We start from the raw sequence: 25,705 nt of genomic DNA on the forward strand, positions 1-25,705 counted from the left end.
TTTTTTATATAAGATAATTGTAGAATCTTTTTTAGTAAGATAATTGTAATTTTTTTAATTGTAAAATCTTTACAATCCATAAAGAAATTGTAAATTATAAAATTCTACAAATAAAATATAAACAAAAAAATTTAATTTGAATTTTTATTCTTAAACTTTGACTTGTATCAAATTATGTCTTTTAAACTTTTTAAGTTGTTAAAATTCTTCTCAAACTATAAAGATTGTTATATTTAAGGATTTTTGTTCATTTTTATTAAAAAAAAATGTGTCGAGAATGAAAATTTAAGGGCATAATTTGGTATATGTTAAAATTTAGGAGTATGATTTTGTAGATATCAAAATTTGGAGGCACAACTTAGAATATAGACAATCGTTACATTAGTAAAATTAAATGAAATTAGATTGAAGTTTTTAAATCTAACATCCTCAAAAGAATTTTTAACGACTTAAAAAATTCATGAACATAATTTGTTATATGTGAAAGTTAAAGTAAAAAAAGCTTAATTAGCCTAAAAAAAATTGATTTAGTCCTAAATTAAATCTAAAACAAATTATTAATTTCCTTTATTTTTTTTATAAAAAAAAAAAGGAAAACTCAAACCTAAATTTAATTAAATTTTAAGTAGAATTATTTAGTATATGTTAAAGTTTAGGGGTATGATTTTATAGATATCAAATTTTAGATGGGTACAAGTAAAATTGAATGAAATTAGACAAAAGTTTTTAAATTCAACACTCTAAATAGTTTAGAAAAAAAAAATTAGCTACTGAAACAGTTCGAAAACATAATTTAGTAAATGTCAAAATTCAGGCCGAATATTTTAATTAGCCTAAAAAGACTGATTTAATCCTAAATTAAATCTAAAACAAATTATTGATGTCCTTTATTTTTTTTTAAAAAAAAAAAACTTTAACCTAAATTTAATCAAAATTGGAAAGATCATAGTAAGAAATATATTGAATTTAATTTGTTTCATACCCTTAGAAATTGTAACGGGAAGGTCGTAAAAAATCTAGTAAAATCTTTTTTGTAAAAAATAGTTTTTTGTTCTTTTTTTAAAAAAAAAAATATCTTTTGTAAAATTAAATTAAATTAGACTAAAGTTTTTAAATCTAACATCCTCAAAAGAATTTTTAACGACTTAAAAAGTTCAATAATATAATTTGTTATATGTCAAAATTAAAGGAAAAATCTTAATTAGCTTAAAAAAATTGATTTAGTCCTAAATTAAAACAAATTATTAATTTCCTTTATTTTTTTTATAAAAAAAATGTTAAAAAATTTATAATATGTGAAATTTAAATTATATGAATTTTTGTTATAATTAAAACTATAAATAAAATGTAACATGGAGAATTAGACACGTGCATTGCACGTGTTAACTTCATCTAGTATATATAAAATTGATCAATTCTTTTGTTCTCTACATTTTTCTTCCAACACTTTCTTAATTATTTTTTTTTTTGTAATGAAACCCTTTCTTTATTTTATTTTTTTATATTCACTAAAATTAGACTTTCAATAGTTGTATTCTTATATATATTTTTCCTTCTAGAGAAGTAACTTGTCTTAAATCTCTCTATATATATAAAATGGTAACTTGCCCATTTATTTTTTTTTTTTTTCTAAAGGTTGCCCATTTTAGATTTAGATGACTTCAATTCTTTTTAGAAAAAAAAAATCATAATTGTAGATTTTTTTTGCTAATTAGCAATTTTCCCCCTGAATTTTGACATATACCAAATCATGCCACCTGAACTTTTTTGATCGATAAAAATTCTCTTTAAACCATTAAGATTGTTAGATTTAAGGACTTTTGTCTAATTTCATTCAATCTTACTGTTTTAGTGATTGTTTATGTATTAAACCATGCTCCCCAGACTTTGATATCTACCCAATCATGCCCCTCAAATTTTTATATGTACTAAATTATGTCCCCTGAACTTTCATCCATACTAGAATTTTTTTTACTAAATTTAGACAAAAGTCCTTAATTTAACAATCTTAATAGTTCACGGAGAATTTTTAACAGCCAAAAAAGTTCAAGGAACATTATTTAGTACATGTCAAAGTTCGGGAGAAAAATTGCTAATTAGCTTTTTTTTATATAAGATAATTGTAGAATCTTTTTTAGTAAGATAATTGTAATTTTTTTAATTGTAAAATCTTTACAATCGATAAAGAAATTGTAAATTATAAAATTCTACTAATAAAATATAAATAAAAAAATTTAATTTGGATTTTTATTCTTAAACTTTGACTTGTATCAAATTATGTCTTTTAAACTTTTTAAGTTGTTAAAATTCTTCTCAAACTATTAAGATTGTTATATTTAAGGATTTTTGTTCATTTTTATTAAAAAAATGTGACGTGAATGAAAATTTAAGGGCATAATTTGGTATATGTTAAAATTTAGGAGTATGATTTTGTAGATATCAAAATTTGGAGGCACAACTTAGAATATAGACAATCGTTACATTAGTAAAATTAAATGAAATTAGATTGAAGTTTTTAAATCTAACATCCTCAAAAGAATTTTTAACGACTTAAAAAATTCATGAACATAATTTGTTATATGTGAAAGTTAAAGTAAAAATCTTAATTAGCCTAAAAAAATTGATTTAGTCCTAAATTAAATCTAAAACAAATTATTGATTTCCTTTATTTTTTTTTTATTAAAAAAAAAGGAAAACTCAAAGCTAAATTTAATTAAATTTTAAGTAGCATAATTTAGTATATGTTAAAGTTTAGGGGTATGATTTTATAGATATCAAATTTTAGACGGGTACAAGTAAAATTGAATAAAATTAGACAAAAGTCTTTAATTTCAACACTTTCCATAGTTTAGAAAAAAAAAATAGCTACTTAAACAGTTCGGAAACATAATTTAGTAAATGTCAAAATTCAGGCCAAATATTTTAATTAGCCTAAAAAGACTGATTTAATCCTAAATTAAATCTAAAACAAATTATTGATTTCCTTTATTCATTTTTTTTAAAAAAAACTTTAACCTAAATTAAATCAAAATTGGAAAGATCATAGTAAGAAATATATTGAATTTAATTCGTTTCATACCCTTGGAAATTGTAACGGGATGGTCTTAAAAAATCTACTAAAAATCTTTTTTGTAAAATTAGTATTTTCTTCTTTTTTTTTTCTTTTGTAAAATTAAATTAAATTAGACTAAACTTTTTGAATCTAACATCCTCAAAAGAATATTTAACGACTTAAAAAATTCAAGAATATAATTTGTTATATGTTAAAATTAAAGTAAAAATCTTAATTAGCTTAAAAAAAATTGATTTAGTCCTAAATTAAAAAAAAATTATTAATTTCCTTTATTTTTTTATAAAAAAAATGTTAAAAAAATTTATAATATGTGAAATTTAAATTATATGAATTTTTGTTATAATTAAAACTATAAATAAAATGTAACATGGAGAATTAGACACGTGCATTGCACGTGTTAACTTCATCTAGAATATATAAAATTGATCAATTCTTTTGTTCTCCACATTTTTTTTCCTACACTTTCTTTATTATGTTTTTTTTTTTGTAAATAAACTCTTTTTTTATTTTATTTTTTTATATTCACTAAAATTCGACTTCGAATAGTTGTATTCTTATATATATTTTTCCTTCAAGTGAAGTAACTTGTCTTAAATCTCTCTCTCTATATATATAAAACAGTAACTTGGCCATTTAATTTCTTTATTCTAAAGGTTGCCCATTTTAGATTTAGATGACTTCAATTCTCTTTAGGAAAAAAAAAATCATAATTATAGATTTTTTTTTTGGCTAATTAGCAATTTTCCACCCGAATTTTGGCATATACAAAATCATGCCCCGGGAACTTTTTAAGTCGCTAAAACTTCTCCCTAAACTATTGAGATTGTTAGATTTAAGGACTTTTGTCTAATTTCATTCAATCAAACTGTTTCAGTGATTGTTTATGTATTAAACCATGCTCCCCAGACTTTGATATCTACCAAATCATGCCCCTCAAATTTTGATATGTACTAAATTATGCCCCCTGAACTTTCATCCATACTAGAATTTTCTTTACTAAATTTAGACAAAAGTCCTTAAATTTAAAAATCTTAATAGTTAAGGGGGAATTTTTAACGGCCAAAAAAGTTCAAGGGACATGATTTAGTACATGTCAAAGTTCGGGGGAAAAATTGCTAATTAGCATTTTTTTTTATAAGATAATTGTAGAATCTTTTTTAGTAAGATAATTGTAATTTTTTTAATTGTAAAATCTTTACAATCGATAAAGAAATTGTAAATTATAAAATTCTACTAATAAAATATAAATAAAAAAATTTAATTTGGACTTTTATTCTTAAACTTTGACTTGTATCAAATTATGTCTTTTAAACTTTTTAATTTGTTAAAATTCTTCTCAAACTATTAAGATTGTTATATTTAAGGATTTTTGTTCATTTTTATTAAAAAAATGTGACGTGAATGAAAATTTAAGGGCATAATTTGGTATATGTTAAAATTTAGGAATATAATTTTGTAGATATTAAAATTTGGAGGCACAACTTAGAATATAGACAATCGTTACATTAGTAAAATTAAATGAAATTAGATTGAAGTGTTTAAATCTAACATCCTCAAAAAAAAATTTAACGACTTAAAAAATTCATGAACATAATTTGTTATATGTGAAAGTTAAAGTAAAAATCTTAATTAGCCAAAAAAAATTGATTTAGTCCTAAATTAAATCTAAAACAAATTATTGATTTCCTTTATTTTTTTTTTATAAAAAAAAAAGAAAACTCAAACCTAAATTTAATTAAATTTTAAGTAGCATAATTGAGTATATGTTAAAGTTTAGGGGTATGATGTTATAGATATCAAATTTTAGATGAATACAAGTAAAATTGAATGAAATTAGACAAAAGTCTTTAAATTCAACACTCTATATAGTTTGGAAAAAAAAATAGCTACTTAAATAGTTTGAAAACATAATTTAGTAAATGTCAAAATTCAGGCCAAATATTTTAATCAGCCTAAAAAGACTGATTTAATACTAAATTAAATCTAAAACAAATTATTGATTTCCTTTATTTTTTTTTCAAAAAAAAAAACTTTAACCTAAATTGAATGAAAATTGGAAAGATCAAAGTAAGAAATATATTGAATTTAATTCGTTTCATACTATTGGAAATTGTAACGGGATGGTTGTAAAAAATCTAGTAAAATCTTTTTCGTAAAATTAGTTTTTTGTTCTTTTTTTTAAAAAATATCTTTTGTAAAATTAAATTAAATTAGACTAAAGTTTTTAAATCTAACATCCTCAAAAGAATTTTTAACTACTTAAAACATTCAAGAATATAATTTGTTATATGTCAAAATTAAAGTAAAAATATTAATTAGCTTAAAAAAAATTGATTTAGTCCTAAATTAATACAAATTATTAATTTCCTTTTTTTTTTTATAAAAAAAATGTTAAAAACATTTTTAATATGTGAAATTTAAATTATATGAATTTTTGTTATAATTAAAACTATAAATAAAATGTAACATGGAGAATTAGACACATGCATTGCACGTGTTAACTTCATTTAGTATATATAAAATTGATCAATTCTTTTGTTCTCTACATTTTTTTCCAACACTTTCTTTATTATTTTTTTTTTTTGTAAATAAACCCTTTCTTTATTTTATTTTTTTATATTCACTAAAATTCGACTTTCAGTAGTTGTATTCTTATATATATTTTTCCTTCTAAAGAACTAACTTGTCTTAAATCTCTCTCTCTCTATATATATATATAAAATGGTAACTTGCCCATTTCATTTCTTTTTTCTAAAGGCTGCCCATTTTAGATTTAGATGACTTCAATTCTTTTTAGGAAAAAAAATCATAATTATAGATTTTTTTTTTACTAATTAGCAATTTTTCCCCTGAATTTTGACATATACCAAATCATGCCCCCTGAACTTTTTTGGTCGTTAAAAATTCTCTTTGAACTATTGAGATTGTTAGAATTGAATAAAATTAGACAAAAGTCTTTAAATTCAACACTCTCCATAGTTTAGAAAAAAAAAATTAGCTACTTAAACAATTCGAAAACATAATTTAGTAAATGTCAAAATTCAGGCCAAATATTTTAATTAGCCTAAAAAGACTGATTTAATCCTAAATTAAATCTAAAACAAATTATTGATTTCCTTTATTTCCTTTATTTTTTTTAAAAAAAAAACTTTAACCTAAATTTAATATAAATTAGAAAGATCATAGTAAGAAATATATTGAATTTAATTCGTTTCATACTCTTGGAAATTGTAACGAGATGGTCGTAAAAAATCTAGTAAAATCTTTTTTGTAAAATTAGTTTTTTCTTCTTTTTTTTTTTAAAAAAAATATCTTTTGTAAAATTAAATTAAATTAGACTAAAGTTTTTAAATCTAACATCCTCAAAAGAATTTTTAACGACTTAAAAAATTCAAGAATATAATCTGTTATATGTCAAAATTAAAGTAAAAATAAGCTTAAAAAAATTGATTTAGTCCTAAATTAAAACAAATTATTAATTTCCTTTATTTTTTTTATAAAAAAAAATGTTAAAAAAATTTATAATATGTGAAATTTAAATTATATGAATTTTTGTTATAATTAAAACTAAAAATAAAATGTAACATGGAGAATTAGACACGTGCATTGCACGTGTTAACTTCTTCTAGTATATATAAAATTGATCAATTTTTTTGTTCTCTATATTTTTTTTCCAACACTTTCTTTATTATTTTTTTTTTTGTAAATAAACCCTTTCTTTATTTTATTTTTTTATATTCACTAAAATTCGACTTCCAATAGTTGTATTCTTATATATATTTTTACTTCAAGAGAAGTAACTTGTCTTAAATCTCTCTCTCTCTCTCTCTCTCTCTCTCTCTCTCTCTCTCTCTCTCTCTCTCTCTCTCTCTCTCTCTCTCTCTCTCTCTCTCTCTCTATAAATATATATATATATAAAACGGTAACTTGCCCATTTAATTTCTTTATTCTAAAGGTTGCCATTATAGATTTAGATGACTTCAATTCATTTGAGGAAAAAAAAATCATAATTATAGATTTTTTGTATGCTAATTAGCAATTTTCCCCCCGAATTTTGACATATACCAAATCATGCCCCCTGAACTTTTTTGTCGTTAAAAATTCTTCCTGAACTATTTAGATTGTTAGATTTAAGGACTTTTGTCTAATTTCATTCAATCTTACTGTTTCAGTGATTGTTTATGTATTAAATCATGCTCTCCAGACTTTGATATCTACCAAATCATGTCACTAAAATTTTGATATGTACTAAATTATGCCCCCTGAACTTTCATCCATACTAGAATTTTTTTTTACTAAATTTAGACAAAAGTCCTTAAATTTAACAATCTTAACAGTTCTCAGAGAAGTTTTAACGGCCAAAAAAGTTCAAGGGACATGATTTAGTACATGTCAAAGTTCGGGGGAAAAATTACAAATTAGCTTTTTTTTTTTATAATTTAATTGTAGAATCTTTTTTAGTAAGATAATTGTAATTTTTTTAATTGTAAAATCTTTACAATCGATAAAGAAATTGTAAATTATAAAATTCTACTAATAAAATATAAATAAAAAAATTTAATTTGGGCTTTTATTCTTAAACTTTGACTTGTATCAAATTATGTCTTTTAAAGTTTTTAAGTTGTTAAAATTCTTCTCAAACTATTAAGATTGTTATATTTAAGGATTTTTGTTCATTTTTATTAAAAAAATGTGACGTGAATGAAAATTTAAGGGCATAATTTTGTATATGTTAAAATTTAGGAGTATAATTTTGTAGATATCAAAATTTGGAGGCACAACTTAGAATATAGACAATCGTTACATTAGTAAAATTAAATGAAATTAGATTGAAGTTTTTAAATCTAACATCCTCAAAAGAATTTTTAGCGACTTAAAAAATTCATGAACATAATTTGTTATATGTGAAAGTTAAAGTAAAAATCTTAATTAGCCTAAAGAAATTGATTTAGTCCTAAATTAAATCTAAAACAAATTATTGATTTCTGTTATTTTTTTTTTATAAAAAAAAAAAAGGGAAAACTCAAACCTAAATTTAATTAAATTTTAAGTAGCATAATTTAGTATATGTTAAAGTTTAGGGTTATGATTTTATAGATATCAAATTTTAGATGGGTACAAGTAAAATTGAATAAAATTAGACAAAAGTCTTTAAATTCAATACTCTCCATAGTTTAGAAAAAAAAAAATTAGCTACTTAAACAGTTCGAAAACATAATTTAGTAAATGTCAAAATTCAGGCCACATATTTTAATTAGCCTAAAAAGACTGATTTAATCCTAAATTAAATCTAAAACAAATTATTGATTTCCTTTATTTTTTTTTTAAAAAAAAAACTTTAACCTAAATTTAATCAAAATTGGAAAGATCATAGTAAGAAATATATTGAATTTAATTCGTTTCATACTCTTGGAAATTGTAACGGGATGGTCGTAAAAAATCTAGTAAATTTTTTTTTGTAAAATTAGTTTTTTCTTCTTTTTTTTTTAAAAAAATATCTTTTGTAAAATTAAATTAAATTAGACTAAAGTTTTTAAATCTGACATCCTCAAAAGAATTTTTTTCGACTTAAAAAATTCAAGAATATAATTATATGTCAAAATTAAAGTAAAAATCTTAATTAGCTTAAAAAAATTTGACTTAGTCCTAAATTAAAACAAATTATTAATTTCTTTTATTTTTTTTTATAAAAAAAGTGTTAAAAAAATTTATAATATGTTAAATTTAAATTATATGCATTTTTGTTATGATTAGGACTATAAATAAAATGTAACATGGAGAATTAGAGACGTGCATTGCACGTGTTAACTTTATCTAGTATATATAAAATTGGTCAATTCTTTTGTTCTCTATATTTTGTTTCCAACACTTTCTTTATTATTTTTTTTTTCGTAAATAAACCCTTTCTTCATTTTATTTTTTTTATATTCACTAAAATTCGACTTCCAATAGTTGTATTCTTATATATATTTTTACTTCAAGAGAAGTAACTTGTCTTAAATCTCTCTCTCTCTCTCTCTCTCTCTCTCTCTCTCTCTCTCTCTCTCTCTCTCTCTCTCTCTCTCTCTCTCTCTCTCTCTCTCTCTCTCTCTCTATAAATATATATATATATAAAACGGTAACTTGCCCATTTAATTTCTTTATTCTAAAGGTTGCCCATTTTAGATTTAGATGACTTTAATTCTTTTTAGGAAAAAAAAACATAATTATAGATTTTTTTTATGCTAATTAGTAATTTTCCCCCCGAATTTTGACATATACCAAATCATGCCCCCTGAACTTTTTTGTCGTTAAAAATTCTTCCTGAACTATTGAGATTGTTAGATTTAAGGACTTTTGTCTAATTTCATTCAATCTTACTGTTTCAGTGATTGTTTATGTATTAAACCATGCTCTCCAAACTTTGATATCTACCAAATCATGTCACTAAAATTTTAATATGTACTAAATTATGCCCCCTGAACTTTCATCCATACTAGAATTTTTTTTACTAAATTTAGACAAAAGTCCTTAAATTTAACAATCTTAACAGTTCTCGGAGAATTTTTAACGGCTAAAAAAGTTCAAGGGACATGATTTAGTACATGTCAAAGTTCGGGGGAAAAATTGCTAATTAGCTTTTTTTTATATATAATTTAATTGTAGAATCTTTTTTAGCCTAAAAAAAATTGATTTAGTCCTAAATTAAATCTAAAACAAATTATTGATTTCCTTTATTTTTTTTTTATAAAAAAAAAAAAGGAAAACTCAAACCTAAATTTAATTAAATTTTAAGTAGCATAATTTAGTATATGTTAAAGTTTAGGGGTATGATTTTATAGATATCAAATTTTAGATGGGTACAAGTAAAATTGAATAAAATTAGACAAAAGTCTTTAAATTCAACACTCTCCATAGTTTAGAAAAAAAAAATTAGCTACTTAAACAATTCGAAAACATAATTTAGTAAATGTCAAAATTCAGGCCAAATATTTTAATTAGCCTAAAAAGACTGATTTAATCCTAAATTAAATCTAAAACAAATTATTGATTTCCTTTATTTTTTTTTTAAGAAAAAACTTTAACCTAAATTTAATATAAATTAGAAAGATCATAGTAAGAAATATATTGAATTTAATTCGTTTCATACTCTTGGAAATTGTAACGAGATGGTCGTAAAAAATCTTGTAAAATCTTTTTTGTAAAATTAGTTTTTTCTTCTTTTTTTTTTTTTAAAAAAAATATCTTTTGTAAAATTAAATTAAATTAGACTAAAGTTTTTAAATCTAACATCCTCAAAAGAATTTTTAACGACTTAAAAAATTCAAGAATATAATCTGTTATATGTCAAAATTAAAGTAAAAATAAGCTTAAAAAAATTGATTTAGTCCTAAATTAAAACAAATTATTAATTTCCTTTATTTTTTTTATAAAAAAAAATGTTAAAAAAATTTATAATATGTGAAATTTAAATTATATGAATTTTTGTTATAATTAAAACTAAAAATAAAATGTAACATGGAGAATTAGACACGTGCATTGCACGTGTTAACTTCTTCTAGTATATATAAAATTGATCAATTCTTTTGTTCTCTATATTTTTTTTCCAACACTTTCTTTATTATTTTTTTTTTGTAAATAAACCCTTTCTTTATTTTATTTTTTTATATTCACTAAAATTCGACTTCCAATAGTTGTATTCTTATATATATTTTTACTTCAAGAGAAGTAACTTGTCTTAAATCTCTCTCTCTCTCTCTCTCTCTCTCTCTCTCTCTCTCTCTCTCTCTCTCTCTCTCTCTCTCTCTCTCTCTCTCTCTCTCTCTCTCTCTCTCTCTATAAATATATATATATATAACGGTAACTTGCCCATTTAATTTCTTTATTCTAAAGGTTGCCATTTAAGATTTAGATGACTTCAATTCTTTTTAGGAAAAAAAAATCATAATTATAGATTTTTTTTATGCTAATTAGCAATTTTCCCCCCGAATTTTGACATATACCAAATCATACCCCCTGAACTTTTTTTGTCGTTAAAATTTCTTCCTGAACTATTGAGATTGTTAGATTTAAGGAGTTTTGTCTAATTTCATTCAATCTTACTGTTTCAGTGATTGTTTATGTATTAAACCATGCTCCCCAGACTTTGATATCTACCAAATCATGCCACTCAAATTTTGATATGTACTAAATTATGCCCCCTGAACTTTCATCCATACTAGAATTTTTTTTACTAAGTTTACACAAAAGTCCTTAAATTTAACAATCTTAATAGTTCACGGAGAATTTTTAACGGCCAAAAAAGTTCAAGGGACATGATTTAGTACATGTCAAAGTTCGGGGGAAAAATTGCTAATTACCTTTTTTTATATAAGATAATTGTAGAATCTTTTTTTGTAAGATAATTGTAATTTTTTAATTGTAAAATCTTTACAATCGATAAAGAAATTGTAAATTATAAAATTCTACTAATAAAATATAAATAAAAAAATTTAATTTAGATTTTTATTCTTAAACTTTGACTTGTTTCAAATTATGTCTTTTAAACTTTTTAAGTTATTAAAATTCTTCTCAAACTATTTAGATTGTTATATTTAAGGATTTTTGTTCATTTTTATTAAAAAAAAAATGGGACGTGAATGAAAATTTAAGGGCATAATTTGGTATACGTTAAAATTTAGGAGTATGATTTTGTAGATATCAAAATTTGGAGGCACAACTTAGAATATATACAATCGTTACATTAGTAAAATTAAATGAAATTAGATTGAAGTTTTAAAATCTTAATTAGCCTAAAAAAATTGATTTAGTCCTAAATTAAATCTAAAACAAATTATTGATTTCCTTTATTTTTTTTTTTTATAAAAAAAATGAAAACTCAAACCTAAATTTAATTAAATTTTAAGTAGCATAATTTAGTATATGTTAAAGTTTAGGAGTATGATTTTATAGATATCAAATTTTATATGGGTACAAGTAAAATTGAATAAAATTAGACAAAAATCTTTAAATTCAACACTCTCAATAGTTTAGAAAAAAAAAAAAAAAATTAGCTACTTAAACAGTTCGAAAACATAATTTAGTAAATGTTAAAATTCAGGCCAAATATTTTAATTAGCCTAAAAAGACTGATTTAATATCTTGAATATAATAAAATATCTTGCTCATAAGTTTATTTGTCATATATCCCAAATAAACTTATTAGTTTATTTTGATATATTAAAACAAATTTTTATTATTTGTTTACATAGCAGCCTTTTCATATAGTCTACATCGTATATACTAATAAATCTATTAGTTTATTTTGGCATATTACAATAATTTTTATGTTTCTTTTTGTATATTGGAACTACAATTCATTTTATTTCATATAGCCTACCATTATATATGTCAATAAACCTACTAATTTTTGTGTGTGGGAACAACATTTTATTTTTTTTCAATACATAGTAAACTATAATCAAATAGAATGATATATGCCAATAAACCTATTAATTTATTTTTCGTATATTGGAACAATAATTTATGTTTTTGTTTCAAACACAACCTATCATCATATATGCCTATTAAATAACAAACTAATTAGTCTATTTTTTTAAGTCAAGACATCAAATCTAGTTGTATACAAAGTACATGACTGTAATATGTGTTACATAGTAAACCTGGATAACAATATATACATTTGTTAGAGATTTGAATATGATAAAATGTCTTGTTCATAAGTTTATGTGGTATATATCTCTATACTCATATATGCCAAATAAACTTATTAGTTTATTTGCATATTGAAACAAAAATAAAACCTGATGATTTTTATCAAACTAAGAATAAAAAAAATGAGTTCTTCATAAATAAATTAACAAACAAGTTATCCATGTGTATAAAATTCACATTTTTTATTTTTTTAAACTGAAAACTAAATGATATATAACATGCATTTTACATAGAGAAATTTTTATATTTATGACGGAATCCTAATTTTCTGATTCAGAATATCCCTCCCACTCCTAACATGTATATAAATATATATATATATATATATATATATATACATATATTGGTAATCTAAATTAGTGTAGAAACTAATTAGTTATCATAGTATACTATAATCTAATTTACTAAATTCTAAAACAAATATCAATTAAGATTAAAAAAACAACAGTAACTAATTAGTATATGATTGGTATCATGAGCAATCTAATAATTTTTTTTTATTTTAGAAATAGCAAAAATTATATACTTTCCACATTTTAAAATGTTGACATTGAATTGAAAAATAGATTACAATAATATATTTTTAAGCTCAACCGAGTTATGATGTGGCCATGAATTCTTTTTAAAGTTAAAGATAGAGAAAAGAAAAAGAGAGAAAGATAAAAAAAAAAATAACAAGAAGATCGAGTAAATTAAGTATTCTTATAAACTATAAAATAAATAGGTAAATAAATAAATGAAAATAATGTTTTTCTCTTACTTCAAATAACTGAACAAATTTTAAAAAAGCAAAACGATGATAGTATGAAATATATCTCATCAGTTAATGTCATATATATACTTAAAGCAAAATAATTAATATGTGAACGGTATTGGAAAACGTTAATATTTTTATATTAATTTGGATCACAATATTTATGTAAATAAATCAATATTAATGTGCTTGGATGTAAATTTCCCTAAAAAAATTGTAGTTTTGACTTAGAAGTAGTCTATGCAGGCATAGGTGCAATTAGCATGGGTTGTTTTGTAGTTTCAACAGAAAATAAACTTAATCAAGGACGTGAAAGACTTCTGCAAAATCATAGAATGTTATGGTATAAAATGCACTAAACTTTAAAATTGAAAAGGCAAGAATCGAAGAAAAGAAACTGTTTTTCCAATTAGTAAAGCATTGAACAGCACAAACTGAAACATTATTTCTCAATCACAGTATAATTCTTGTGTTGGAATGGAACCATTGTAGCTACACTGTAAACATCAAAATAGCTTCGTGTTTATATTGATTCTTCTTCACGCAAGTCACCTTGGAACCAACAAACCAAGCTCTGAATCAATACACAGATTGGAGTCAGAGCACAAGAGTTAAAACACTATTACAAGAATTAAAACAATGGTACAAGTTATCATGCAACATTATGCACATTGCAAAGTTTATGAATCAATCTCGGTAGAAAAATACATCCAGGTATAAATTTGAGGTTATGTGTCTTCACTTATTATCATAATGACACTAGCAAAAACTTTCTAATTTCTATGCAACATTCAGTCAAGTCCTGATTTCTTATACTATCCTATACGAATTTATTTGGAAAAAATCCATTGGTAAAAACATAAATCGAACCTTCTTCAGTCAAGCAACAACCTCAACAAAGAGAATATAAGAACCCTCCTGATTTCTTATACTATCCTATACGAATTTTTTCGGAAAAAATCAATTGGTAAAAACATAAATCGAACCTTTCACCATAAGTTGTGCACAGCGCCGCGTCTTGTCCTTGTGGCCGAGATCCGAAGGCCTCCATTCTGCTTTAGAAACTTTTCAATTAGTTTATAAAGTATAGTAATATACGATATATTGTGAAACAACTTTAGATGCGTACAGGATGATGGACATCAACAGGAATCTCTGCGAAATAGAGAGTGTCTCCAACTTGGAGCCTGCGTCCATCAATGACCCTTCTAAACTCCAGCTTCCTAACAGAATATCTCAGATCGTCGATACCAGCTTTACGTTCCCTCACATCAATGTTGTAAGTTTCTTCTCCCACCACGAAATGCATTTGATTGTTAATCAGCATGTCTGTTCTAATTATGTATACGGCAGCACACCGAGGAATCTCAAGTGCTTTCTTCAAGTCTGAATTTGTGACTCTCTTCCAGCAAACCATGGAATCTGAGAAATATTTAAATACTCAACTATTACCTAATAATGTACACTTAACACAAGATGCTCTACTCGCATTAATCTTTCTACAGCTAAAAGAAATAGCACCAAACCATATATATGACTTAGAATATTATGGTCAGAGCAGAATAAACCTTCCCGCACATCGGCGGCACAAGAGTAAATAAGGGAATATGAGTACAAACAAGTAAATTATTATTTTCCTAAAAAAGAATATAAACAAACATGATAAAAATCATGATTCAAAAAACGATCAGCTCCATATATAAACAAACATGATGAAAATCAAATCAAACTAGTAAAAAAGAAAAGATTGCAAACGGAGAGATACAAACTCATAATTAAAACCATGAATAAATTACCAGTAAAACTAAGAACAAATCAAGAATATATCAATTGAGGAAGAATGAGAGTTAGAATTGAGGGAAAGTTTAAAGAAGGAGAGTCGAAATCTAAAAAGAGAAAAACACCGGAACCATATCAATAAATCTTCAGTTAACTAAACAAACATTTCTACTAATATTGATAATTAAATACCTAATAATGCACAATTAAGGCAACATGCAGATCTACTTGCATTAATCTTTCTGCAGCTAAAAGAAATAGCACCAAACCAGATATATGACTAGGAATATTATGCATATAAACAAACAAGATGAAAATCATGATTTGAAAAACGATCAGCATCAAATATAAACAAACATGATGAAAATCAAATCACCGAGAAGAAAGAAAGAAAACAACAAACTTATAAACTCTAAATCCTAAGCTCAAAGATCCACACTAGTAAAAAAAAGAAATCGATTACAAACGGAGAAAGACACACTCATAATTAAAACCATGAATCAATTACTAGTAAAATGAAGAACAAAGAGTAAGCACTGATTAATAAAAAAAAAGTCAAGAAATCAAAACTAAAGATATAAATAATTAATCGAGAAAGAAGCAGAGTTAGGATTGAGGGAAAGTTACCTGGGGAAGGAGAGTCGAAATCGAAAAAGAGGGAAAATGAAGTATGTAAGTAAGGGAACAGGCTTATATATATAAGCCCGAAAGGAAAGAAGAGAGTGGAGTATTATTTGAAAATAATGAAATGAAGCAGATATTTATTTATTTTTTTTTTTTTTCTTTTTCTTGAAAGAAACTCTAACGAGTTTCCAACATGCATACTAATAATAGGACAGCTCACAATAAAAAGTTTTCAATTATCCACCGTAGAAAATTAATAACAACAAATTGAAACTGAAAAATCCATATAAACAACAAATGTAATGAAATTTAAATCCTATCATACTTAAATAAATTTAAAAAAAAAGAACTCTTAAAATATCTTACTAACTCACACAGAGTCAAAGATATGGAGATGCAATATTAAAATACAAACCTCTTTTGATGAGGAGTCGAATTACATCTTGGTAGAAAGTCTTTTGAAGAACTCATAATTAGTGATCAGTAGTTGTGGCTGACATATCCATTGAAGCCCATCTTGGCCCTAATCCTCTGCAATAAGCACCGAAACCGCCTTCCACAACCAAATTCCTCACATTTTGAACAATTGTGAGTGCCCTTCTTTGCCCATTTTCCTCTCCATCCAACACTTGCAGCCTTGTTTTGATTGTGTTCAGTGGCATAGTAATCAAAGCAGAAACACCACTAGCCATTGCAGCACTTAGACCCTGGACCGCCCAAGGTTGCTCGGGAATCAGGCCTAAAACTACTACTACAACGATGAGTTAAACCATTCTCGTCTTTCTTCTTCTTCCCCATATAACAACCAAAACCATCCCAAATGAGCCTGTGTGCAACAGAATATGAAGCCCACCAAACAGAATTAGATGGTGCATATGTCACTATAGATATCCCAAAACCTTTATAAAATCCTCTAAAGCCATCTGAGTACATGATTTTCCTAAAAGCATCTAAGCCATTGGTGTAACTATAGCTACTAACACTAGGAATAGAGTTTTTAACATTACTACTACTATTACTGCAACTCTGAACCATGAGTCTTTGGCTTACAACATCAAATTGGGGTCCAAACTAATTGAGCAGCCATAGCTGAACTCAACCCTGCTGCAGCATTAGCTATAGCAAGTGCTGCAGTATCTGAATACCCTAATCTAACAGTGACTGTCCCAACATTACTCTTGGTAACTTCACGGGCTGTCATGTAGAGCGCTCTAGCTGGGATTGTTCCCATTAGAGAAGTACCAAAACCTCATTAGAAACCTCTAAAGCCTTCATGGCGCATGATAGCAAATGACATCTTGAAGCATGAGAAATCACATTGACACACAATATAGATATTGTCAAAAGTTACAAACTCTTGATCTTGAAACATTGAACCGACCATTTTAACAGCTCAGAGCAACTGTCTCTATTTAGCAACAAAACATCATATGAGACATTTTTAAAATCTTTTCTTCGAGAAGATAGGGTGGAGAACCTTTTATCACCAGCTATATAGCATTGCACCTGGTACTTGGCCACTGCTACATCTTCTTGTTTATTTTATTTTATTTTTTTCAATAACGAGAAGAAGAGGATTTTCTCCATAAAAACCCCTGGCATTCGTTGAAATATCATAAACAGTTCTTGTAGGCTGCACTACCTACCTAATACACAACTAGAATACAACTCGCCTTAGCCTTAGAAATATTTGCACTATCTGCCTAACAGTATACTAACAAGAATACCGTGAATAATTCATTCATGTATACTAACAGTATCATAAATAATTTATTAAAAAAAAAAAATAAAAAGAGTATCATAAATAGTTAGAAAACAGCCAAGTTTCAAACATCAAGAGCTGAGACAATGGGAGAGGAGGGAAGGGCAGGAATTTTAGTAGGCCAAAATGGATAGACAAGAGGGAAGTTTTGTACGCGCATGCCGAAAGCTAGATAGCCAGGATCTGGAAATTGAAAAATTTTCCATCTTCTCTTCCCTAATATCATATTGGTAAATATAAATATTGTCAAATATAATGAACAAAAACATTATGGAAAGCAAATTCCATGAGGTGGTAGTACTGCCATTTTTGTTATTACCAAAATTCAATTCCCATACTTGGACAGAGAAGACCCTCCTCCTTAAGTGAAATTCTTAGCCAACCCTCGACCAGTCCAAGATGGACGCTTTTGCCTCTCATCTTGGGGAAAGGCTAAGGGAAATTGAATATAATTGTAATAATTTGGATCCTGGGGAAAGGGATCGAGGGCAATAATGCCATGAGTAGCCCTTGCAGACGGCGGTACATCGGAGTACAGATAGGCAATCATCGATTCGGATGAATATCTGACCTAAGCATCACCGCCGCCATCGCCATCGCCACCTCTCCTCCTCCTCTTTCTCTTTAAGAAAATTTTATTCCACGGCAGAAACAGTCGAGGCATGAGAGATGGTTAACCACTCTTGACAGATTCAAGGGACACTCTTTCTCTTCTCTCTATGTAAAAGACTGCTTTTTTTGTTTAAAAGACTCCTCTTTTTTTCCTTCATAAGCTTAATGATAAAAGTTTACAATTGTATTGCTACGCATAATTTATTTAAAATAAATATTGTTTTTTTTTTTATCTTTATATATTAAAAGTGCTTATTTAACGACAATTTTTGGTTTAACGGAGAATTTTTTTTGTTTCTGTTAACTTTTAATCATTCACTAGATTTTTTTTTGTGAAAATTACATGAAATATGGGATTTCATAACAAAGTTTGAAAAATATGGCATTTTTAAGTTTGCCACTCTTCTATGGCATTTTTTTACATTTAAGATTTTTTATGGTATTTGATATGCCATATTTTTATAAACTTATTATCCAATCCCATATTTTATGTTTTTGTTTTTAGCTTAATTAGTTTTATTTATTTTTTAATTTATTTTACATTTACATTTTAGGGTTTCTTTTTATTTGAAAAATTTACACCAAATATTACATTTTTTTTCAAACATTACATTTTTAATTTGACAAGAACATTTTATTTTTATACTTTTATTAATTTTTTTTTCTTTTTTACTTATTGAAACTTCAAAAAGTTTTTTTTTTGTCTTTTTTATATATTTTTTAGTCAATTTTGGCTCTCTTTTTTCTTTTCAACTTTTAAGTCAGTTGCTACTTTTTTTTTTTGTTCTTTCGCTTATCTCTCTCTATTGTTTTTTTAATTTCTTTTTGTGTCTCTCTTTTTTTTTTTTAATTTTTTTTCTCAACCTAATTTTTTTCTCTTAATATATATAATAAGTGTACATTTTTTTATTTCATTTTTTTTTACAAAAATTAAACTTGTTTTTTATTTAAACTACTATTTGTTTTTTTTTTTTTGTTAAAAACTAATTATTCCATTAAAAACAGCAGAAAAAAAAAACCAGTTTCATCAACATCATCCTGAAAAAAAAAACAATATAAAAAATCATAATCTAAAAAAAATCCAAACTTTAAAAACTAGTTTCATCAACATTGAAAGAAACCAATAATTTCATTTAAAGAATACAAAAAATAGTTTCATCAACAAGATAATGAAAAAAATTACAATCTAAAGACGATACTAACTTTAAAAACCAGTTTCATCAATATTAAAAGAAACGAATTATTTCATTAAAAGAGGCAAAAAAAAAAAATAGTTTCATCAATAACATAATAAAAAATACACAATGCCTAATAACTAAACTTTTACAAATTAACGATACTAAATTTAAAAACCAGTTTCGAACATATAAACTTTATATCAATACCTAATAATCAAACTTCTAACTTCATTCTTTATTTTGGCATTTAATTTTTTATTTGCTTGCTCAAAAATTAGAGTTAATTTAAACATACAATATGCAGCAAATATAACAAAGAGAATCATAAATTAAAATGAAAGAGAAAAAAAAAGAAACAAAGAAAATTAAAGAGACAAAAGTGCAATAAAAACCATAAAAGAATAACAAAAAAAAAACGGTGGAATGTGAGAAACCAGTTAGTAAAACAACCAAAATAAAAACAAACAAATAAAAACCAGTTTCTTGAAATAAATTAATAAAAAATTGAATAAAATTCAATTATGAACAAAAATAAAAAAAAAATAGTTATAAAAACTAGTTACTTAAAAAAACCAGTTATGAAAATAATAAAATAATATGTGTGTCAGAAACTGATTAATTAAAATAAAATAAAAATTGTTGTTCAAATATCATACAATAAGAAAACTGGTTTTATACAAACTAAAAAATAAATAATAATATCATAAAAATTGAGCAACCCTATTAAAGAACAGTTAAAATCTGTGAAACCAGTTTCGACATGTGAAACCAGTTTTGACGTTATAAAAAATCATAATAAAATACAAATGTTAATAATAAAGTTAATTGAAACCAGTTTCATCAGACAATCAAATAAAACCATACACACACAAATATACAAAAAAAAAAATACTAATTACAAATATAATCAAAACAACACATAATGCCTACCAATAATTTAATAACAAAATATAAATGTAAGTTTCCAACCTAGAAAAAAAATAATAAAAAAGTAACTTGAAAAAAATTCTAATAACATAATGAAACTATTTTTTTTATTCTTTTAATGAAATTAATAGTTTCTTTCAATGTTGATGAAACTGATTTTTAAAGTTTATATTATCTTTAGATTATAATTTTTTATATTGTTTTTTCTTCAGGATGATGTTGATGAAACTGGTTTTTTTTTTTTCTGCTTTTAATGAAATAATTAGTTTTTAACAAAAAAAACAAAGAAAAAAAATAGTAGTTTAAATAAAAAAAAAAAACAAGTTTAATTTCTGTAAAAAAAAATAATATCTATAGTTGAGATCATTTTTTATTTATTTTAGTATTTTATTTTTTTAAAAAAGAAATAATAAATAAAAAGAAACACAAATTTAAAGTTTTTTATGGCATTCCTCAAGACTTTTTCCCATATTTGTAAGTTTTTTAAAAAAATGCCATATTTAGTGTAATTAAATTTTTATGCCATATATATCAAAACTTATCTTTATTTTCCCATATTTTTGTAAATAGCCCTTTTTTTTTTGTTTCCGTTAACTTTTAACTATTACGTTAAGTTTGACATATATATCAAAATATATTAATAAAAAATTAAAAAACAAATTATAAAGTAAAAAATATTAATTAAAAAATTAATAACAAAATATAATCTATCACTAAAATAGGTAATTCTAACCGTATCTTTAAATTTAATCGTAAACATAATTGCACGTAACTAATCAGTTTAAAATTTTATTGAATTTTTCATTAAATAATATTCAGTAGATATTTATTATTTTAACAATAAAATCTCTGGAGGTCGACAACCGCATCTGCGATCACCATCTTGAGTCGCCAATCCATTGGAGATTATTCCTGTAGCCACACACATCGATCGTCAGCCACTCCCAAATCATCAATATCATCGATGATATTCAACAGCTGAGAGTGGACTTTCAAAAAAATTCAACACATAGATTACCAGCACAATGGAATGTGCAGGTTTCACCTCTACATGAGAAACGACATTGATGGAAAATCCAAAGTGGCCTTGTTCACCGAGTTGAGACGATCGACAATGTGGAAGGAACTTTACTTTCGAAGACATTCCGACAACTGCTTCTGTTTGGCTGATCATGCATCCTCCAACCACGAGCATGTGATTGACCTTTCCTTTGGCGAGACTGCAATCGGGAATGGCTCTCTACTAGCCTGGTTGTTTGATTGAGGACGATGAAAAGTGTTTGATGACGATGGACTGGGCTGGTTGACTTGCGGTGGACGAACGAAGGCTTGATCAAATAACTGATTCAAATAGTAAAATAATTTGGTTATATAAGCAATGCCTTTAATTAATTAGTGTTATAAATTTTCCCTTTAATTGGATGGGAAGGTATTTTTGTTATTACTTTGGTGCATTAAATTAGATGTGTATCGAAGCACTAATATTCTGTGATAAAACTCATGATTCTGTGATAAAACTCAGAAATGTCTTCCTTAGTTGCAATTTCAGAGAAATAAGTCTTTATGTAAACTTATTTGATTTTTCATTTATGTATATGGAAAGAAAAATTTGTTCTTCGAGCTTGTTCAATACAATTAAAATGTGTTCTTTCTTGATTACAGAGATTTCTTGATTACAGAGATTGCAGGGAGAAGATAAATGTGGTTTTATGGTGCCAATTGCTCTGACTAGATTATGATCAACAAATTCTTTCTTACTTGACGAATTGCTTTTTCACCTAATGATTTAAAATTATTATTTTTACGCAGGATTTATTACTTATGTATTCTCTATATTGAATTTTCTGATAAACTTATTAAGAAATATTGTAAGTAGCATGCTCTTGCTTTTAAGTTATTATAAATTACTATTTAAAATGTGATTTTTTTTCAACTTATTGTATTATATTTTCTTTATATAATTTTATTGGTAATCTTTCTTGGGGCATCTCTCTCATGTCAGGTTGAGGTTCATAGATTGTCTTGGTGGAAGAGACTCCTACCTCTTGTATAATTTTTGTTACTTTTGTTATTTTTTAAAAAATATTATTTAATTAAGTTACCTATACGACATTTACTTTTATAGCAATTAAAAATCAAGATCTATTACGAAAAATAAACATATATACAAAACTTAGGATACATGAATTGTACGTAACGTTTTTCTTAATTGGGTGGTGTTTGTGATTCCAGGGGAGCTGGATAAATGGGAAAATTCAGTGTATGAAAATCAGTAAAAAATTTTACCGTTTTAGTATTTAAAATCCTTCTTATTTTGTTTGTTAAGTGATATGTAAATGTATCAATTGCTCACCCAAATCATGAAATTTGAAGTTCATTTAATTAGCTCTCGTAAACTTTTTTCTTTGACGAATATTCTCAAATTAAATGATATGAGTGTATATAAATAAAGACATATGGTACGTACATATGAATTATAAAAAATGCTAAAAGGCACCATTGGTGCCAAGCACCCTTACGTGTTAATATCGCTCTTGAGAATCTTTCCAGCAAAACTCTCTACTCCTAAACATGTATTTTTTTTTTCTTTCCATCATAATCATTAAAACAAAAAATATAAAAAGTGAATATGTATCTATGGAGATGTATCTATATATATAAATATATGTATATATATAGAAGAAAAGAGAAATTAATTTTTAGAAACATTGTTTGTTTCTCTAAAAAATTACGGAGAAATTATCAGCTAAAAAATGAATAATCGAGTTGTATGTAGATCCAGAACGAATGATGAGTCTGAAGTACAATCAATTCACCATTTAAACTGCTGAGATGAAAGATTAAGATAAAATTCTAATCTTTCATCTCAACAGTTTATCTTAATCTTTCATCTCAGCATATTAGAATTTTATCTCAGCAGTTTATCTTAGCAGTTTTATCTTAACATTATGTACAATCAATTCACCATTTACTATTTTATTTTCGTAGGGGTGTTTTATATTAAGATTTTATTTAATAATTCTTTTCCTTTAAGTTTAGATGGCTCTTTTCCTTATTTTTTGGTACATAATGTTTCTTTTAAATTTTATAAAACACATATATTTCTCATTTGAATTTTTCAAAAATAAATAATAAATGTTAAAGTCATATATTGTTATAACTTATCATAAATTATTTCTTCACATTAAGAATAACTACTATATAAGTATGTATATATTGAGATTGACGTACTTTTTATTATTAATAACAATATACATATCATACGTTTACCAATACACTGACACACAATTTACTTTTATAAAACAAATCGTTCAAATAATCATACCACTTTAGTTATCAAAATCTAAAAAAAAAAACTCAAAACCTTAAATAAAACTAACAATACGTGGCTCGGCACGTAACTTCCACCTAGTAAAATAATAAAGGGGAATTACCTTATAAAATAATTTACATATGTATAATGTATATGCTCTTGTGATACAAAATTAAGTGACCAATTATGTTAATGGGTATCAAAATGGTATTAAATTGTCATGGAATTAATGTGTAGATACCATAAGTTAATTTATAATTTGTTGAGGGGTCAAATTATAAATACCCAAAACTCATTCTAAGATGAGTCTATAAATAGGTAGTGGTGTTGGAATTTATTTTACCAGGATCTTAGATCTACTCACAAGTATGTTGTTTAACATCCTAAATATGAACTTTCTAAAACGATAATTAAACACATATAAAGTTAAGAAAACCTTACATTGGTTGCAGCGGAATAATATGTCTCCTTCCACTCAGATCTCTGACCCTTGTATCCTTTCTGTCGTAGAGTATTATCAAGATCTGAGCCCGAATGTCCTTCTCTTTGAGTTTGATCCTTCACAGTCTTCCAATCTATGATTGAGGTACCACTTGTTGTGTGTGGGCACTACTCTATATGTTTCACAATATAGATATGCTATCTCATTTAACCATTGTTATAATCTTAATGTGATCAAAGATCCTCTATATAGATGATTTACATCGAGATGGCATAAATTTACCGTTTTCACCCCTCAATGTATTTGGCCCCTTAAAACACTTAGCTACCTGTCAATGATGTTTTAGTGATCTAAGAAATAGTCACTGAAACAAGAGCTCATCCATTTACTTCTATTTAGCTAAGCTCGAAGGGAATCATCATTTGACTTCTATACACCAGTAGAAGCTATAGATTCCATATTTATGTTCAGCGCTCCCACTCAATCATACTATCATGTTCCCAAAATATACGTATCACCCTGACCCAAAAGTAGGCTTAACTAATAAATCAAAGAACATGAATATCACTCCTGAGTTGAGCCTAAGCATATCAAGATTTAGATTCTTTTAATCTAAGATCAACTAGTGATATTAACTTGGAAAGATACAACGGTAAGTTTATAATATCTTGACTAAGTTCAATATCGGTCCAGTCCAATGTATACTCCATACATTCGAAACTAGTATACTTTACCAATGTCCTGGAAAAAACATAACACTTACTCCAAGTGTAAGTACACATCATCGCTGATTATCACATCAATGTAAATCCAAAACACTGATGAAACAGGGACTTAGTCTTTTGAATCATATAATTACAATCACATTCCACTGTGTTGACAATACTGTAATTGTGAATAAATATATGTTCTGGACTTAACTGATTTTGTGCATATATTAAATATATTAAACCATAAGCATAAAAAATTCATGCAAACATAAATCACTTCAAACTTCTTAGATTGATAACTAATTAGATTGTAATGGGTTTTATTTAGGGCACAAAACCCAACAAACTCCCACTTGCACTAACATAAAACAAATTGTGCATTCCAATCAATCTGTTGTCTTAATCTTGAGATCAAGTGTAGTATATTTGAATCCACCCAAACTTTTGGGAACAAGTTCATAAAAATATTATGAAACATCCTTTACTATATGCTTTACTCATCAAGGGATACTGAAATCCTTACTGCTTATTAAGTACATCTGAATAAACAGAAGACATATCTCTCATATTTTAAAATTTGGAACTGAGATAATACAGTGTAAGATTTTCTTCAGCAAAATAACTTTCTGGTAATGTCGAATTTACAAAGTTATAAATCTTCTCTGGTAGAGCTTGAGTTATTATAGAAGGGTTTTTACACTCTTGTAGAATAACTCCTCTGTTGGGTTTTATGCCCTAAATAAAACTCTTTACAATCTGATTAGTTATCAATATAAGAAATTTGAAGTGATTAATGTTTGCATGAATTTTACATGCTAATGGTTTAATATGTTTAATA

General features: G+C 25.4%; 1 protein-coding gene and 1 pseudogene across 1 annotated transcript; both read right to left on the bottom strand.

The window, feature by feature from the left end:
- Window positions 1-13,903: 13,903 nt before the first annotated feature.
- LOC133037801 (uncharacterized) lies at window positions 13,904-15,994 on the bottom strand. Its single transcript, XM_061115387.1, has 4 exons — window positions 15,927-15,994; window positions 14,650-14,942; window positions 14,507-14,575; window positions 13,904-14,094 (listed from the first exon to the last, which is right to left on the bottom strand). Exons 2-3 carry the CDS (start codon window positions 14,935-14,937, stop codon window positions 14,510-14,512), a joined length of 354 nt encoding a protein of 117 aa, XP_060971370.1. The 5' UTR covers window positions 14,938-14,942; window positions 15,927-15,994; the 3' UTR covers window positions 13,904-14,094; window positions 14,507-14,509.
- Window positions 15,995-16,052: 58 nt separating this feature from the next.
- On the bottom strand, window positions 16,053-18,485 carry LOC133037800 (uncharacterized; annotated as a pseudogene).
- Between the last annotated feature and the right edge of the window lie 7,220 nt (window positions 18,486-25,705).

This window comes from Cannabis sativa, chromosome 5, assembly GCF_029168945.1.
Source record: "Cannabis sativa cultivar Pink pepper isolate KNU-18-1 chromosome 5, ASM2916894v1, whole genome shotgun sequence".
NCBI classification, from domain to species: domain Eukaryota; kingdom Viridiplantae; phylum Streptophyta; class Magnoliopsida; order Rosales; family Cannabaceae; genus Cannabis; species Cannabis sativa.